General features: G+C 44.1%; 1 protein-coding gene across 1 annotated transcript in view; it reads right to left on the bottom strand.

Moving 5' to 3' along the window:
- TENT4B (terminal nucleotidyltransferase 4B) overlaps positions 1–18,226 on the bottom strand; it is a 46,516-nt gene extending 28,290 nt beyond the window's left edge. Inside the window, exon 1 of the mRNA XM_052796009.1 lies at positions 17,555–18,226. Within this exon, the coding sequence (XP_052651969.1) occupies positions 17,555–18,096 (542 nt within the window). The 5' untranslated portion in view covers positions 18,097–18,226. The remainder of the gene's footprint in view (positions 1–17,554) is intronic.
- Positions 18,227–19,037: the final 811 nt, after the last annotated feature.

Raw genomic sequence — 19,037 nt, 5'->3', positions numbered from 1 at the left:
ATTTATGCTTTGGCAGGATTTTCTGAAGGAAGCTTCATTTTCAGAATGATGAAAATCTAAACTATTTAGAACCTCTGCGGATGGTGGGCAGAAGTAAGCAATGAATACACAGATGACTTTTGCCTTCCCAAACTCTTATGCTTTAAGAAGAATCACTTCTGACTTAAGAGTTTATTGATTTTATACCCACACTTGGATGGGATATTTGCATGTACCACTGTAACACTAAATAAGCTTTTGGTATTTGAGTTTTCTTTGGATGAATAATTCCTATAGGACAGTGTTTAGTTGCCCCTACCATCTTAAGTCTCCTCTGGAGAAAAAAAATAAAAAACAAAGGCAACACAGAAAACATTGTAGAATTTCAGGTTTATAATTGTGTTCGGGGAAGAATGTGAAGAAGGAGCCTGACGTATTTTAGCTTCTTGAAAGCATCAATACTTAAGAGTCCTTACTGCATCCATCCCTACACTCCCAAGAAGAAAGCTAGCATTGCACAGGAGAAGAGAGAATAACTTCAGTTTGAAGCTTCCCAAGGTGTTTTACTAACAAAAAGATGGTATTGTTTTTGCAACTGTAAAAAAAAAAAAAAAAAAAAAAAGACTTATGGCAGGAAATTCTGATCCTTTGGAAGTTTCATGAACTAAACAAAGCTCTTCCCTCTCCCACCTGCAACCTACTTGGTCCTGAAGTACTTTTGAACAAAATTGTAACTAAGGTAAAGGAATGACACAGAGAGCCCAATCCTTCCACTCCCCCTCACAACAGTATTTATTTTTTGTTTAATATTTATTTTAAAAGCAACATTGACACTCCACAAGATGGGGAATCCAACAGCTTCCCAAATTAGCTTTCAATTTTAACATTAATCTCCTATGAGATTAATAAAGTAATTTCTAGATTACTATTATCATCTACATGTGTTGAATAACGAAGCAGGAACAACAGCAGACACTGTAAACTTCACAAATTATTTTCCCACCTACAAACTCAAGCAAAGCCAAACATTAGAGTAGAGTAGTGAAGGGACCTGTAAATATGAAGCATTTGCTGACATCCTCTCCCTACCACCTGGGCCTTTGTAGCAGACAAATTCTTTTAATATTTGCTGGTTTAAGCTACTGAAAAAACACCTAACTGCATCTGCCGGTGATTTAATAGGCAGTTAAGTTTCATGGTGACTGATACATCAGTCCTCATAAGAAACTAAAATTGTGCATAATAAAGCAAACAATTTTCAAAAGCCTCAGAAACTTTGACCATTGCTTTTTATAACCTTAGTTACGGAACCATATCAGTATATTAGAGGTTACATAGTAACTGTATTTTGAGCCACATATACCCTATGGGAGCTTTAAAATGAAACATCCCAAAAGATGTTCGTATTAGTAATCTGACAAAACCAGGAAAGCTGAAGGAGTTGGGGTTTTGATATCACACATTTTTCTTCAGTTCAGTTCACCTGTTTGAAATACAGCTTCACAGACCATCTTTTCACAGTTTACCTAAAAACAGACATGCAGAAATAACAGGTATTCCACTGCCATATGATTATTAAACATCACTAAAAATCAGGATATCTACTGCATAAACAATTTCCTAAGGTGCACATGGAGAACTTCACTTTGCAGAGAGCTAGGCAAATGAGATTTTTCTCTGTCCCCTTCCATTATCGGCCAGGTGTTTGTACCACTCCCCAGCGTCCCAGCGACAAGGTCTGTTATAACAGGATTGCACACGCCTCCCTAATCCATCTAAGGCAAGCTAGCCAAGTTAAATCCCACCACCTTCATCAGTTCAGCTAAAGCAGCCAACTTCTCCTAAGCATAGCAGGGAGCCCGAAGAGGACCCCTCGAGGATGGCAGCAGCAGTCACTTCCACCCAGATGTCAAGGGGCAAAAAGAGGCCAGCAGAAGAAACACCTTCAACTGGCATACGTACCTCCAGAAGACTACCTCCGGCAACCAAGCGATATTTGAGTAGCTTTCAGTATTTACCCAAGAACAGCTTGACCTTTCTGACTAGCATTTGTTGTCTGCTGAGTAATTCACAGAATTGCCTTTTAGGACTGAGGGAGGGCAAAATTTTCACAAACACGTAAATGATTCAGGAAACCATATCCTGTTTTCAGGACTAATGTCTTTTGGGATTAATTTAATCACTCTGATATTGAGTTTGAAAACACTTTTTCTGAATGGAGTTAGTTTGTTCACTTCAACAATTTATGGTGGACTGATCATGCACATTTCTTCAAATGCTGTGGAGTAAAAAAGGATGCTACTAAATTTACAAGACCTACGATTTCTATCCTGTGTAAATATTTGAAAGCATATAGCATAGTCCCTTCTTTCTTCCTCCCAATCAACACCCATCCCCCCAAACCCCTCAAATTAATGTAGTTTTTTTATTTATGTTCTGGATTTAACATTAACTTATGGGTTTAACTGCATCATAAAAGGCACTAAAATAGCACTGCCTTATGGAAACGGTCAAAGTGTAGTAAAGACGTATTAAAACACAGGAGAAAGAAGCAATGTGGGCAGTTCTTTTCGATTATTTAAATTGTTATCTCCATCTTTTCAGTCTTATTTATTTTATAGATCCTTTGCTTCAATCAGGATGAATGCTGCTTTCTTTAAACTGATTCAAGTTATTTGTAATTAAAACTCCCAAGCACATTCTTTACTCAAGAAGTAATGTAAGAGACTCTTTCTTCCTATCAAGGTAGAAGTGAGCATTTTTTGTCTGTTTATAAATTACAATTTGTGCTTTGTCTTCCTAAAATACATTCAAATGTACTAGAATTTTTCCTACAGAAATTTGTCTTTTAAGATGAAAAAAATCCTACTGAACTTTAATTATAAATCAGATGCTTGAATTAGTCCTACCAATAAGCAAGCTGAAGTATAACTCTGCAACTGACCCACTGGCTTTTAAACTCCCGCCATATGCATACTCAGTCTTGCTCTCTACTTTTACAGCATTTTACAGCAAAAACATCAAATGCCAACTGGAAAGACCATTTTGAGAAGTACCCTTACTTCCCATTGTTTTTTTTTTTTTTAATCATACTGTACATAAAAACAATCTAGCTGAATCACTACATGTGTGGGAATAGCCTTCTATTTCTTCCCTGGGAAGTATGTATGTATTGCCCCTCCTTCCCATCTCTGTAAGCAAGTGCTATGAGAGTCTGCTGCTTCTTTTCTCCCAGGCAATGGGTTGCCAAAGTAAGGCATGTGTTTCACTAACAGAGGAGTGAAAAAAAAAAAAAAATTAAGATCAACTGCTACAAGTGAGCTGAAAGAAAAAGTACTAACAAAAGAACAAGATGAAGCAGGAGAGAAAGATTTTGTGCAGGCAAAACAAAGTGGGAAGAGCAGAGATGGGAAATAGCTGTTTTATTTCATAATGACAAAAAGGCTTCAGCTCTAGTAATATCTAATTATCTTGAAACACACCAGTAATTCCAACATCTCCTATAAAATACTACCACAAGATTTTTCTTTAGCTCACTTGTAGAGAAGTATTAGTCTGTTGGGACAGTTACATATACAGACCAGCTATGCAGTTTGCAACCTCATAATTTAAAATACAGATACATATTTTTAAAAGCCTTTAAGTTTAAAGTGCAACTGTTACCATGTACTTCACATATTCTGTAATTACAACTTGAGGTCATTTCCAAGCAGCTAAAACCACAGAGAAGTTAAAGGTATCTATTTCCTTTAAGTGGGGAATTAGTAATTCCTCAGCCTGCCAATTCACCTTGTTTAACTGGGTCTCACTCAAGAAGACCAAACAACAGTTTATAAGTTTTTTTAAACAAGAGCTTAACAAGAAGTAAAAGTAACTGTCAGTATCAGTAGTAGTTCAATTTATATTAGCTGAACTTTCGCAGTAATGTTTGGGTTTGAGTTGGGATTGTAACAAAAGCTATAGCCAGCAAACCCCCGCAATGCTTGCCAGTAGGTCTGACCCCTTCTGCACCAGCACAGCAGGCAGGAGAAGGGAGTTAAAAAAAAAAAAAACCAACAAAACTGTATTAGATCAGTTTTGCAAATATCACCAGTGGCGTTACTATGAAACTAGAACAGAGGGTTAGAGCAGGTCAGCTAGTACACCTTTTTGTCTGTCTTCATAAAGCCAGGCTAGCAAGACAGTTCTTTATACATCACTAGTATATTGCTACTATTTTGTTAGTGTAGTAAATATTATCACATAAACAAATTATCTGTGACCTGCCAATAAATGACACTGCGTGCTATCTGGGCAGAGGTGAGACTAACACACGCCCTGCAGGCTGACAAGCACTTCTGATGGATAATGTGTGCTCAGAAAAAAAAATACCTCCACCTGAAGACTCTGACTGGAGCTAAAAAACTCGCAACATAGATCTTAGTGACCATGTAAACGGCTGCGTGTGCAGCAGGTCACCCAACATGAAGCCAGGCAAGCCTCACAGAGGGCTCCAAACAGGGTTTTCTGACACAGAAGAGAGTGGACAAAAGCCCTCTACTTTCACACATACAGAGGGTTCTGCCTGGCAAATATTCTTCTTGTTTATGACTTGATAAATTATTTCACTTGAAAGATTAGTTAAATGAAAGGAAGGAGAGCAATGTAATTATTAACTCCCATCTCCTTCCATCAGAGTTGATTTAAACTTTCAAACATACACTCCATATAAGCCCACACCAGTTCCTAAGAAGGAAGAGAGACACTACCACAATCCCAGGCCTATGCTGTTCACCTCAAAGCCAAGTCAAAAAGCAGTTTAAAGCCCGAGTTCCTGCTGGCAGCTGGTACTGCTTACACACTTGTCCCTGCAAATTAGTAACACACACCCAAGAGTGCACTGTGCTAACTCCAGAAAGCCACCTCGTGTCCATCTGTGCAGCAAGGCTGCTTTTCAGCTGCTAAGTAGGCAGAAGAACCAAGAATAGAATAAAACTCTAAACACCTCTGCTTCAGTAAGACATTAGATCAAACTTAATAACAGTCATGGTTTAACCCCAGCCGGCAGCTAAGCACCACACAGCTGCTCACTCACCTTCCTCACAGTGGGAGGGGGGAGAGAATCAGAAGGGTAAAAGTGAGAAAACTCGTTGGCTGAGATAAAGGCAGTTTAATAGGTAAAGCAAAAGCCACACACACAAGCAAAGCAAAACAAGGAATTCATTCACCACTTCCCATGGGCAGGCAGGTGTTCAGCCATCCCCAGGAAAGCAGGGCTCCATCATGCCTAAGGGTTACTTGGGAAGACAATCACTCCAAACATCCCTCCCTCTCTCCTTTCTTCTTCCTCCAGCTTTATATGCTGAGCATGACGTCCTATGGTCTGGAATATCCCTTGGGTCAGTTGGGGTCAGCTGTCCCAGCTGCGTCCCCTCCCAACTCCTTGTGCCCCCCCAGCCTACTCACTGGTGGGGTGGGGTGAGAAGCAGAAAAGGCCTTGGCTCTGTGTAAGCACTGCTCAGCAGGAATGAAAACATCCCTGTATTATCAACACTGTTTTCAGCACAAATACAAAACATAACCCCACACTAACTACTATGACAAAAATCAACTCTATCCCAGCCAAAACCAGCACAATAATATATATTAATATAAGATTAATAAAACAATTTAATATAAAATCAAGTCCGACAACTAGCCACAGTTGCAGTTTGTTAATACTTTTTCAGCTCCAGCATAAGAACATTTTCAAATTAAATCTGAAGTGCCAGTATGCCACCTGGACAGTCAATGCAGATTCCTAAAGCTTTCCAACATTTTCTAACATTCACAGTTTTGGGTGGGGTTTTTTTTTTTTGAGAGAGAAGGGAATTTTGCACAGTGTTTTAGAACATTCAAGGAATATGAAAGTAAGCCACAAGTCACTTTGGTCGCATCTCCTATATTAGAAGTATTCAGAACTTCTTATGAAAAGAATTGAAGTTAGCAATTACTATTAAAACCACAAGGTTTTAAGTTTGTATGTTAAATTTATATTCTTCAAGCAAAATGGACAGTGACCCCAACTTACCTGTTTAGCACATGTTCAGAACCAGCTTATCACCCATTTATTACTTGTTACTGCACTTTGGTGGCACTTTGGTGACACTCTGCTACAATATTAATACAAGTTTAGATGTGCTGCTGTCATATTCAGGCAAAATTCAAATCCCAGAAGTAGTTCTCCCTCTCACTTCCAAATGCTCAAAAGTGACTGGAGTGGGTGCATTTTGAAGGAGGAGGAGGAAAATTGCACAATACTATGGCAGGTACAAGGAACACTTCAGGTAACTTTTTACTTTGATGATTTGTTATCTTTACAGTAAGGGTATGCACAGTGAACTATGTTCAGATTAAACAACGCACTATTCATTTTGGGACTCATGATGCAGCAATATGCTCCCTTAAAGGTATATATTAGAAACTATTTGTTCATATTCTGGTTTGTTCTCTTGTGCTCAGATACTCCCACTTGAAAGGCGGGATGTCATAGGTACCAGAAAAACCGTGGGCCAGGAGCAGTAGCACTCAACCTGTGAAGTATTTTGGAGAGTCACCAGCCTCCTTTTGCTCTGCTTATCACTCCAGGCTAGAAAGCTACAAATAATAACCATCAAAAAAGGACAATGCCTAAGCAAATCACAGAAAAATGTTTCCTGAGGTCACCTCTATTAGCCCAGTGATAGAGATGCAGGCTCAACAGCTTCGATATCAGGAACTGGAAGAAACACTTCCTCCGCCAATGTAGATGACCGCAATGTCTCATCCTTCAAAGTATCTGAAGAAGCTGGTCTCTGAGTAACCCTATGGATCAAATCACAGTTTTTGTCATCTTCTTTCCCCTGAAGCTTCAGCTGGTACATGTGTCAGAAAACTACCAATATAAGCCTAGAAAATACTTCACTGAAATACTCTCCATGAGTCCAAAATCTTAAAATTCAGAGACACTAATATATGCTGAAAGATGACTTATAAAAGATTTAATGCAACTACCTCAACTGCTGGGTTCTGCTTGGACATAAGGACAAAAGAATCAGCACATGGTGAAAAAAAGGGACTTCCAATGGTTTGAGAGTTAAAGCCTCACTGTGGGAGCACTTGACACAGTGACCTCCTGTGCAAAACCATGAGAACAGTGAGGTTCCCAGCTGTTCCCTTTTGCTGTGATTGTGCTTTATAAAACCCTTGCCCAGGTGATGCTGGGTGGTGTGTGATGCTAGTGGGGCACTTCCCGTTGGGGGTTAGTAGGACAAGCTCTTCTCTTGGGTGGCTCGAAGCTCTGAGCAACACCTCACAGCTGACCCAAGCCTAGTATCATGTAGGTGAATGCTGGAACCCACTCTAAGATGGGATATCCCTAGCATGGCACACCTCCTCACACTGTCTGCATGTTGTACATTAACACATTTGGGCACAGTCTTCCGAAAAAAGTAGCAAATTGAGGGGCTGTGCAGAGCTCTCAGAAACCCACTCAAGATTCAGCCAACTCACTGACTGAAACCACTCTCTCAAAATAATTTCAATAATAATTTGAAGATTAAGCAAATGTGTCTAGTGTACCAAAAAAAGCGAGTAGAAGATGCAGCAGTGGGGACCAGCTATCGGAGAAGCATAAGAGGGTTGCTGTGAGTTCTACAAACCGCTGAATCAATCGCAACTAGAAAGAGCATGTTTCAGCATGCCTGAAGCAGGTACGCTTCAGAGAAGCTAAGGCTGAAGTGAACTATTCCAGCATATAATGTTCAGTGACTTAATGCCTACAGGCAAATACCACATTATACAAGAAACAAGAGAGGAAATCTGTTATTACACAGTTATTCTCTTCATTTGCTCCAAGGTGCTGTTATGCCCGGAGCTGACACTGCTACTCACTACCATTGAAACATTACCTTTTACCATCTGTATATGCCCTGTCACATTTGGCCAAGTTGTAACAAGAGCAGCTTCGGAAGGTCACTAGTTAATTCAAATTTAGATAGATTTTAGCGAAAAAAATGGTTGCAACTGATGTATAATGTAATTACAAGACAGCAACAAAAGCAAGACAGTACTGTCCTTTCTGCTTAATCTCAAAAACTAGCCCATAAGAGGAAATCCAACAGCTCGATGAGGCAAACTTCTTTTCCACCTGATGCTGGAAGCACAGGTACATGTAAAGAAGCTGCTTACCTCAGATAACGAACTAGCTCTTCAAGGCAAAAATCAACATGAAAATTTTCTCCTGTGAGTACCTGCCAAGTATGACTACTACAAGGAAAAATCCCCATGGATGAATGAGAGTAAGACACTGAGTCCAAAACACAACCGGAAGGCTAAGTGAATAGAAGATCCTCAAGCATGTGAGTTGAATCACCCAACTGAAGAAGAGTGTGACATAACAAAGCAAAAATTAAGTAAAATAAACTACCAGGACCTCGTTTTTTCAGCCTGGCTCAATATTGACCCAAGACTGTAATTTGCAATCGTGACCGTTATTCAGATCAAGATAGTTCCTTCACCTCACTATGTTTAACTCAACACTTTAACTGACAGTTGTGGAAAACTTGCTGACCAGGAGTACCTCTGAATACGTAAGGGATAAAGCCATTGTGCAAGACGCAAGTCCAGAGTAGAACTTCACACAATTTTCAAAAACGACATGCATACTTATTTTAGATTAAAGCCAAAATCTCACTGAGAGACAAGGGGGAGCAATGTAACACACATAAAGGAGTACGCTTTTTGTAACAATCCCCTTGAAATGAAACAAACAAAAAACCCCAAACCAGAACAAAAAAACCTTTTGCTTTTTGTACTACATAAGAAAATATCAGCTGTTCCTCAAGTAACAGAGGAAGCGAATAGCTCTAAAATTAACACAATGAGACAAAAACTTAAGAAACGAAGAAAGTTATGTTATCACATTTCCTCAGCCTAGATCAATCACAACATCAAGAGGTCAGGCAAGGCCAACAGGCTTTGATTAAGGACTCGCTATCTTCAGACTACACACTGACACATAACAGTAAGATCAACACCTTAGTGATCAGACTACAGCAAGATATTCCTGCATGCTGTATTTTAGCGGTACTCTTACTCTAATTACAGTATGACATTATATGAAGGGCTTATCTATACTTGATATTTGTGACAGGTTAATGCAAGTTCTTTCAGATTTTACTGGGTCCATAAACAAAGTAATTGTAAGAAAGCATAAGACACTTTAAATGTGTGTACTTAAATCTACCTGGAAGTAAATCTACACTGAGTGAAGATGATGAGCCAATGTTCCTACTCACCTACACACCTCTTCCTCTACTACCCTAATTTCCCTGATTTGGAAGTTTCTAGAGGACTTTAATGCTTGCATTTGCCCATTCTTATATCCTACTACTTGTAGAATCACAATGCAATTTCCTCCATGCTGTCTAAATACATTTTCAATATAGTGTTGGCTGTTTCTCCCTACTAAATCATGCCAACAAGATGGATGAGTGGAGATGCACGCTTACTTTGATCCTAAGCCTCTGCTTATTTGAGCCTCTTCTACCACTGTTTTCCAGTGAAAATCCTGTAAAATGCAATGCAAAAAAACCTGCAAGAGGTATGCAATACAGTATGGTGACAGAGAATTCCACACCATGAAGCCTTCTCAAGCAACTGTAGCAAGACTGTGCCTCTTTAGCTGCACGTCGCTTTTGAATAATTCAGATGTAGTTCTCATGCCATGGAGGACATTACGAGGCTGTCGGAGAGGCTGATCTAGAATGAGGGCTGCCAAATAATCTTAATTGTTGCCATGGGAGGAAGAAAATTAACAGATGTTGCTGATGTACCAGCATAAGACATCCCCAGACCCAGTCACGCAGCCACTTCATCCTCACACCGAGCTGATGTGCTAGAACTGCCCTGGAGCAGCTGCCTCCTACCTGCGACCTACCCTCAGAGCTTCGCGGCCCTATAGGCGGCCATGATACACAATCAGCTCATGGGCTGTGCTGCTCAGTCTCACACAAATTTTGTGACACAGCTTTAAGGGTCAGAAAGACAACCATCAGGAACAGCTCGTATCAAAAGACCTGTACTAAATGCAGCAATACTAATACACTAATTGCATGATTATGATACAACACATGAGTATCACCAATACAAAGTTATTAAAAAGATTTCAACAGGCTCTAGAGATCTGTAGGAGAGGGGTTTTTGTACAAACTTACGAACAAGAGTTCTGCTGCCTCAATCCACATCTATCTCTTCCTTTGACATCATAAGTTCATAGTATTCCTGGAGAAAATTCCTGCTGTGTTATCTATTGTGGGTTGAAGTTACAAAATCATTAAAGTTCAAATTGCACCTTCTGTAAAGCTATTTGCGGCCTAGGAAAAATATCTGAAGCATGCATCCAGTTCACTAGTTTTCCTCTTTTTCTTGCTTATGGGAATATTTTCTTTAGACCCAATTTCTAGGCAAAGGGACAGAAAGCAATATTCAAATATGACAGACATCTTCAGCGCTCTTTGGTAGTTCATCCAAAAAGATAATTAAAAAAAAGAATGCTTTTAATTTAAGAAATCCCAGCATGTTCAAATAATGAATTAGCATGACAACTGCTCACTAAGAACAGCAATAGTATTTAATTTCTTATACTACGTATTATGCAAGATTTTCACTGGTTATGTTGCTATATCACTACCAGCACACACACCTTTCAACACAACACCTAAGCTGGCTCTAGAGTGCTTTCTGCTACTGTTGTCGGTTCCGACATCCAGCAAAGACAGCGTCAGAACCTCTGTTTTACATCACATGCAACATAAAAAAAACTTTGAAGCAACAGTCACCTCTTAAATTTTGGCATATACATTATTTTGGGAGCACATACCCCATACTCGGAGATATATTCTGAATCACCATATAATGAGATCAATAAAAAGAAATATGAAGCATTTATATTATTGCCTATTTTGATAGTAAGGTTATGTACACAACTTCTCAAAACCACACTTCAAAGTTTTGCAAATTGCCAAAGTAAAAAACAGACCTCATACTCCAATTTCAAATAAGTGAAAAGAAAGTGCCCAGGAACAAAGTATAACAGCAAGACGGTTAAAAAAAAAATTGCAGGAGAGAAAAAAGCAACAATATGCTTTCATGATACAGGTCTCCATCTATTTGTGTTCCCTAGGCCCCACAACATGATCTCAGACTTCTTACAATTGACCTTATACTAACAGTTTGCCAATTAAAAAATAAGAGCTACAACTCCAACATAGTTTAATACAATAGTAATAAAGATTCAGGGTGAGCAGATCCTCTTTTTTCAAATGCATACTGCTACAGAAAGCACGTATCGGCTCTTGGGAATCGGCAAGCACACAAGAGGGAATGACATACTCTTCTGATTACTTAATATAGACATCTCTATCTACCAAAAAAAGTCTGCCAAACTTCTGTTCCTTATATAGCCACTCCAAGGTAAATAGGTGTCCAAGTCCCAAACAGAAGATAAGAACTGGAGAAAACAAAACAGTTCACAAGAATATATTCACATGCTGTTTCCTTGCACGTGTAGAAACCAGCAGGCCTCTGAAGTCCTCCTTAAATTGTTTATACGTAACATGCTGAAATGTTGGCACCGTTCCAAAATTCTGCAAGCTCCAACAATACTGTTATATAATATCTACAGTATATTTCCTGAAGGTTTCCTCAAACTGCCTTCAGTCCAACATCTTCATCCCCTAGTAAACTTGTTTTTCTCTCCCAACACCTCCAAAAGAAGTAATTTCTTACTACAGGAGGCTGTGGAGAAATATCTGATTTCACTTCCATAAAACCCAGATGACCGCCTTCAAGAGCTGCACAAGCTGTCACAAGGGTACTGCCAGAACTGTGCTGTGGCATGACTCAGGACGAGACAGAGAGCGACAGTGGATCTTATCAGACGGATACAAGAAAAGGATTTGCACTTGAGTCACATCCTTGCACTTCTACCTTACAGCTTACATATGCAGCTACAGAGTGAGGAGAGAGTACTGTTTTAAGAGGCTTTTTCAGGAAGCAAGAAGATTTGTGTCTATGGATTTTTCCTGAATAATTCATTTTTACACGACATACATAGTGAATTCAACTGCAACCTATGTTTCAATGTACATGTCTTCGCTAAATCCAAAATGCATGCAACTACTCTAACAGAAGATACGTTAAGAAGGCACACACACACACCTTGTTGTTTCACCAGAAATCAGAAGTCTGTGCACAAAAGTGCTTGTTTGACTTATGTGAAACATTTTATGTATCAAGTAATGCAATAGCAAATCAAGCACCACCCATGCATTTGATTTACGCATTTCAGAGTACATGATGAAAAACAACACAATTGAGTAGGATTTTATCAGATTTCCCCCAGTTAGGCACTCAGTCTGGCTAGATGTTTTGCTGCAGGTACACATACTTGCTCTGCTCACACTACACTCAGCTCTTTCTGTTCGTGCTCCAACCCACATAGAAATCACGCTACTGTGGCTGACACCATGCAAGGGCCTGAGCAAGGAAGAGCTAAAGAGACACAGGGTAAGTTATCTCAGGCAGACAGAGCTACATGTCCTCTGGTCAGCTCAAAGCCTGCAGAGAATGAGCTTGTGCCTGCCTTAATGCACTTAGCTTCTTTTAAAAAAGAGATTAAAAGACCTGAGAAGCTGACAAACTTCACGTGAAAAAAACGTAATAGAATTCCTGTAGCAAAGACGTATGGCTTTAAGCTATTTTCTTCCTAAAGTAGTTATGATTTTATTTCATGGTATCCTCTGTAATCCTGGGCAGCATGCTGGGAACCCTTAAATCAAATAAGCTGAAGCCTGCTCAATTCTGTGCCAACCAATGCAGCAGCCTGCAAGTATGTGCATGTCCATGTTCACACCCCTCCTCTGGCTGTCAGAGGATTCTCTCCCTTTCATGGCAAAGTTTCCATCAGTACTTCAAAACAGTGTATATTCAGTATTTAAAAATTCAGTGTTTTCTATTTAACACAGGTTCCTCGTCAGGAGTACAAATAACAGATTTTCCTGCTTAAAGTCACACATAATTGGGTCCTTGCCTTTGGCTGCAGATTCTTCTGAAAACTAACCAGCTCCCTACAGAGTCCCAAAATCCACATCTCCTACCTGGGAAGTGCATACGAACTGGACTCTTTCCTTTGGCACAAGAATCATAGAAACCTACGAGAAGACAGGCCAAACTTACGTGCAAGTCTTTATTTTTGGGTTATGTTACACTTAAGGCTTCTGGCTTAAGCAGTTCTTCTTGTGTCACCTTTTAGCTAGGCTCAATCTAAACTCACTGAAAGCTGTAAAACAGCCATTTCGGTATCCCAAATACTTTTTCTTCCTTTTTAACTGTGACACTACTAACATTATTTACCGCTGCCCTTGGGACACACACACAGACACAGAGAATCCCTTCCAAAACCCCAACCCACACATCCTTCTACAGCCTCGAGTTTTGCTACCAAGTACCCTGTCAAGGCAAATCCAATTAAACTCTTTAAAGGTACGTTATGTGTTGAGTCAACAGTAGCATCACACAAATACTGTAAAACTTTTTATTCATCTTCTGTGTTATCTCTTGTTTTTAGCACTACTGCCTGTTGACAAAGTCCCCAGAGGATGTAAGATATGCAAGCTGAATCAAACTGGTGCAAAGCAACTTGCAGGCAGCGCTAGACAATATATTTACAGCGATACTTCACAAGTCACAAAGTTAAGAATGCCAGAACAAAGTAGAGTACCTGTAACGCAGACACCCAATGCAACTTCTAATACAAACATTACATAGAACTGCGAGTCTGAAAACTTAGAATAAGGGAAAATATTAAAGATAGGCCAGAATATAATGTATACAATAGCACCATTAACTCTGTGGGAGTAAAAACTAACCACATGTTGAATGTCAGTATTTCAGCACTGGTGAATGTTAGCAAACATTGTGCATACTTTCGAAGAAATTTATCTTGAAATCAAAAACAACACTGTTGTAGGTTATTTTTTAATTATGTGGTTATCTTCTTATATGTGTAAATAGCATTAACTAAGAAAGTATGTTTCTCAATAAAAATAAAAAACCTGAAAAGAAAACACTCAAATATTTGACTGAACAGATACTTAGCTTTTAACCAAAATCTCTACTATTTCAACACGTTTACCTTACCTAAATCTTTAGACAGCTAGTTACATGCTGTTATGTGTTTACGTAAACTGTCCAACTAGCTACAATTTATTGGACTGTTTTTCCAGACAGCTGATCAATATAACTGTGTATTCAGAGCTGGTTTTGCAACATCCTTGCACTGGAAATATGAATGCCACATGTCAGCTTTCAACTGTGTTTGCCAGCAAGTCAGGCCTAATCTTTCTGAAAATGGGAGTGTTCCACAACACTGTCTTATTCAAAAGACTCGAAATTTAAAGTGATTAACTGAACAAAATTACAGGATGGTATATAGGGAAAAGCGTTGAGAGCCTCTACTATTTTTTCACAGTTCGCACTGAAACAATTAGCGAAGAAAAAGTACCTGTTAACACGCAAGTAATGCTGTCATAGAACTGCAGGTATCTTTTTTTCCCCAATAACTGTTAGAACTAGTCAACACAAATTTAGGAATTAATCTTGGAAATAATTACTTTAAAATATTTACCTTAGCAACAACCTCATTTGCTAGGTTACAAACCTCTCTATCCACCATCACTGGCCAGCGTCTCAAGACCCGAGACAGATGCCTTACAACTGACAGTTATTAGAAAGAAGCTTGTATGCGGGAGCAATGGCAGCACCTCAGTGCACACCACAGGCAGTTACACAGGAGGGGTCACGCAGCCTTGCCAGCAGCCAGTCGGTCACACCACAACCTTCACAAGACCTAACCATTTTCTATGCTTTCCTAAGAGGCTTTCAGCTCCTTTTAAAAACTGTTTTCACAATTTTTCATTCAAGATTTGTTAGCCTCTAAATACCTTTGGAATAAATAGCTTTTTAGAAGCAAACAACACGCACTTCTGTAATTTAGGAAAAGCAACGTAGGGGTGTATCTTAGAGACACTCTACCTTACTCTACTTTGAGCAAAGGGAAGAGCTAAAACAGAACCTGAGCTTCATGTAGGTACATGCCACAAACCAGACAGTCAAGCCAAACGTAGACCAACGTATTTGAGTACTTTTTGATTCTAGTAAAAAAAAAGTCCACAATGTGTGTCCACTTGGGAGTTTGAAATGGATTAAAAAATTCTACTCTAGCAACAGAGAGCACCTTGAATGCTTTGGTACAGTTGTTGTTGTTGTTATTATTATTATTAACCTCTTGCTGAAGCTCACCCCTTCCCCCCCCCCCATCTTCAATACAGGGAAAAGGTTTATGGATTTACAAGACAGAGAGAGAGAAAGGCACTTCTAAAAATGTTCCTCAACCTTCAAGTAAATAAGTGACAAGCTAGAAGATAAACAGAGTCCAAAAACTAACTTAGAAAAATTCAGTACTTGGTATGTTTTGCACACATTACTTTTAAGTCGTGTGAAGAAAGTTATGGAAGGTTCCAATGTATAGTGGCTACAGAACTTAAAATAGCACGCTTCTGCAGTGTCATTTTATGAATTATTATAACCCCAGCAGTAAAGGTAACATTGGAGCTGGCAAGAAAATAGGGAACCAGAAGTGGTAAGAGTTCATCTTCCAAAGCGACCAGCAAATTTGAATAGTAATTTTGACAAATCTTACAGAATGGCGATTTCGGAAGGCAAAGAGTTCAATGCTTTCTAGTGGGAGGGGGCTGAAGGACCCTTAGGTACAAGTGGGGCACACAAAAACTGACGCACCCAAATCATTACTGATTTCTAAAACGAGCTCTTCTGGGCCTTCGACTGTCACCATACACCTCTGCCATCTGAACCATAGAACCAAGGCAGACTTGTTTGTAAAGGAACAGAATTGGAAAGGGTATTACACCTGCATACACCACACCAGAAATCCATACTTAACAAGTCAAATACACGTCAATGTGCTCTTGCCGCAGGGAGGAGGTGTATGCTATGGGTCAAGGCAAAGGTTGTATTTTGAAAAGCATGAACTTTAAAAAAAAAAAAAAAAAAAAAGCCACACAAGTTACCAAATGGCTTTTATCCAGGGCATCACCCATATCAAAGCCATCCCCCTGTTTAAAAAAAGGGGGAAGGGAGGGCTCAAAACAGTTTTCAAGTAAACAGAAGATACACGCTTGCCTGCCCTCGATCTCTGTGGGCTCGTGCAACGCCAACCGATGACACCTAAGCTAACACAAAAAACATCACGAACAAAATACTCAGATCAGCACACACGTTCCACAGCCAGAGATCCACGAAAACCATTAATAATCCCATACTGAAATCCATAACGCTCTATACGTGCATGCAAGCTTATTTCTGAGCAGGTGCCAGCATGTGAGCACACCTTCTCTGTCAGGTCTTAGAAAACACGCTCCCCATATAATTACCTAGTCTATGCACTTTTTAACAGCAGCAGATTATTATTTTTTTTAAGTTATAGCTCCTGCTATGCATTTGTTCCACACGTAGCACAAAGCTTTAGAAGTGTGCTTGACAGTGGCCGCGGAGGGAGGCAGGCGTGCAGGACCTGCACAGCTGACAGTCTGCTGTCCTCCTTCTTCCCCCCCAGCTCAGCCACCCTGAGCGACAGCCGAGGGGAAGCGCCCCATCCAGCCCCGCCGCATCTGCGTGAGCAGCAACGCTATTAGACATCTCAACAACCACAAAAAAAACCCCCAGAATAACGCAAAGCGAGCAGCAGGGTGACAGCGGAACACCAGCGTTTGAGGAGCAAGGCGCGTTACCGGGCGGGGAGCGTGTAACACGCCCCACGTGCACACGCGGTGACAGCCGAAGAGCCAGCGAGGAGCTCCCGTCCCCTGCGGATAGGCGTGCCCGCACCATTAGCATGCACACGGGCACCCGCGGCAGGCGCAGCCCCCCGCCACCAAACGCGTTTATTTCCCCCTCCCCGAGGAGTCGCCGCCCCGGCAGCGGAGGGCAGCACGCTCAGCGCCGCGGCGCAGGAGGGGCTGCCCCGCCGCAGGCCGCTCGGCCGCCGGGGCCGGGCGGCGGGTGCTGCGCGGCCGCTCCCCGGCGGCCCGCGCCGGGCACTGACAGCCGGGGCAGCGGCCCGGCGCCCGCTGCCGCCGTCTTTCCCCCGCCAGCGGCGAGCGGAGCCCCGCGGACCCGGCCCGGCTACCCTGCGCCACCCGCCGGGACCGGGGCCGGGGCCGGGGCCTGGGCCGCGCCCCGCCGCCGCGCCTCAGGTGCCGCGGCCCAGCGTCGCCCGCCGCCGCAGCTCGGCGACCGCCCCGCACGCAGCCACGGCACCGCGCCGCCCCGCTGCCGCTGCCCGGCGCCGGCGTGCGGCCGCGCTCCCCGCGCTGGCCCCGCGGCGGGGAGGGCCGCGGCCCCCACCTCCTCCGGAGGCCTGGCCGGGTCCAGGCCCGGCGCCGGCCGCCCCCTCGCCCGCCCGGCCTCCCTCCGGCCCGGCGCCGCGGCCGCTCACCCCACGACTCCCTGGCTGTAGTTCCTCTTCTTCCAGGGGGTGCCGGTGTAGAGCGGCTCGGCCAGGCCGGCCTGGGCCCGGGCGGCCGGCTCGTCCCCCAGGGCGGGGGCCCGGCCCTGCCCGGGGGGCCCCAGCAGGAGGCTGTAGTTGAGCCCGAAGGTGCTGGCCTTGTTGTCGCGCTTCCTCTTGTTACTGGCGGCCGCGGCGGCGGCGGCGGGCGGCCCCCCCCGTGCGGGCCGGGCCCAGGCGGCGGCCCCCGGGGGCGGTGAGGCCTGGTGGTGGCTGCGGTTGTGCTGGTTGTTGGCGCTCTCAAGCGGCAGGAAGTCGGGCTGGGGGTCGGCGCGGGGGGCGCGGTACATGCCGGGCGGGGAGGCCGGGCCGGCCCCGGCGGGGGCGCTCTGCTGCTGCTGCTGCTGCTGCTCCTGCTGCTGCTGCTGGAAGTAGAGGTTGCGGACCCCCTGCGTGGTCTCCCAGATCTGCATCCACAGGCGGTTCGAGGGGCCGAGCTGCTCTGGCTGGAACCAGGCGATCCGGGGATCCATCAAACGGGGACCCACCCCGGCTGCCTCCGCTCCCCGCGCCGCGCCGGCCGCCGACGCCGAGACCCTGTCACCGGGTCCCAGCGCTAATGGCGGCTCCTATGGAAGGGCAGCTCCGCGCCTGCCTGCTCGCTGCCGTCGCTCCACAGCCCCCGCCCCTCCTGGCGAGCGCGGCGAGGCGGGGCCCGGCTGGGCCGCCGGCACACGGGCCGCGTGCAATAAAGGGGGGCGGCGGCGGCCGCCCGGCCTCGGCCTCTCCCCCGGCCTTCCCTCGCGCCTCGGCCGCCGCGCCGGCCCCCGGGAGCGCAGCCCCGGGGCCCGGCGGCTCTCGGCCGAGAGCGGCGGCTCCTCTCGCCGTCCCGGGGAGGCCCGGCCCTCAGCGGGGCGCAGGCTGCCGGCAGAGCCGCCGGCGGCAGCCCGCCGGGCCCAGGCTGCAGGCGTTGCGCGGGGCAGCGGCAGGCAGGGGCCGCGCTCGGGGTACGGACGAGCCCTCGCCCCGGCTCCCGCAGCCCCGCCGCGGCGGCAGGTGCAGCCGGGGGCGGCCGGCGGAGGCCCCGGCGGGCGGCAGGGGGCAGCAGCGCCGGCGGGGGGGCGGCCCGGGCTGGGGCGGCGCGGAGGGCGCCCGGGCGGCCGCAGGGTCTGCTGCTTCCATCAGCGCGTAAGGCGAGTGCCCGTGCGCGTTCATTAGGCGAGGGCGTCGGGCGTACCAGTACCAGCGCTCTGCGGTCGCATTACCCTTCTCGTACACCGTCAGCTGCCACTGCACTCCCCTAAAACTGTTTTGGGGATGGTTACAGACACTTCTGGGTCTTCCTGCCTTCCCTTCCGCTCCAGAGAAGAAGATAAGAGAGCCTAGGTGCCATACTTGTATAGCCAACGCTTCTGCAGGTGGAAAAACACATTACATACACAACACAGCAAACAGCAACATTTAGCAGTACAAG

The sequence above is a fragment of the Harpia harpyja genome, chromosome 9, assembly GCF_026419915.1.
Source record: "Harpia harpyja isolate bHarHar1 chromosome 9, bHarHar1 primary haplotype, whole genome shotgun sequence".
Lineage (NCBI taxonomy): Eukaryota > Metazoa > Chordata > Aves > Accipitriformes > Accipitridae > Harpia > Harpia harpyja.
This window is presented reverse-complemented; position numbering and strand designations above follow the sequence as displayed.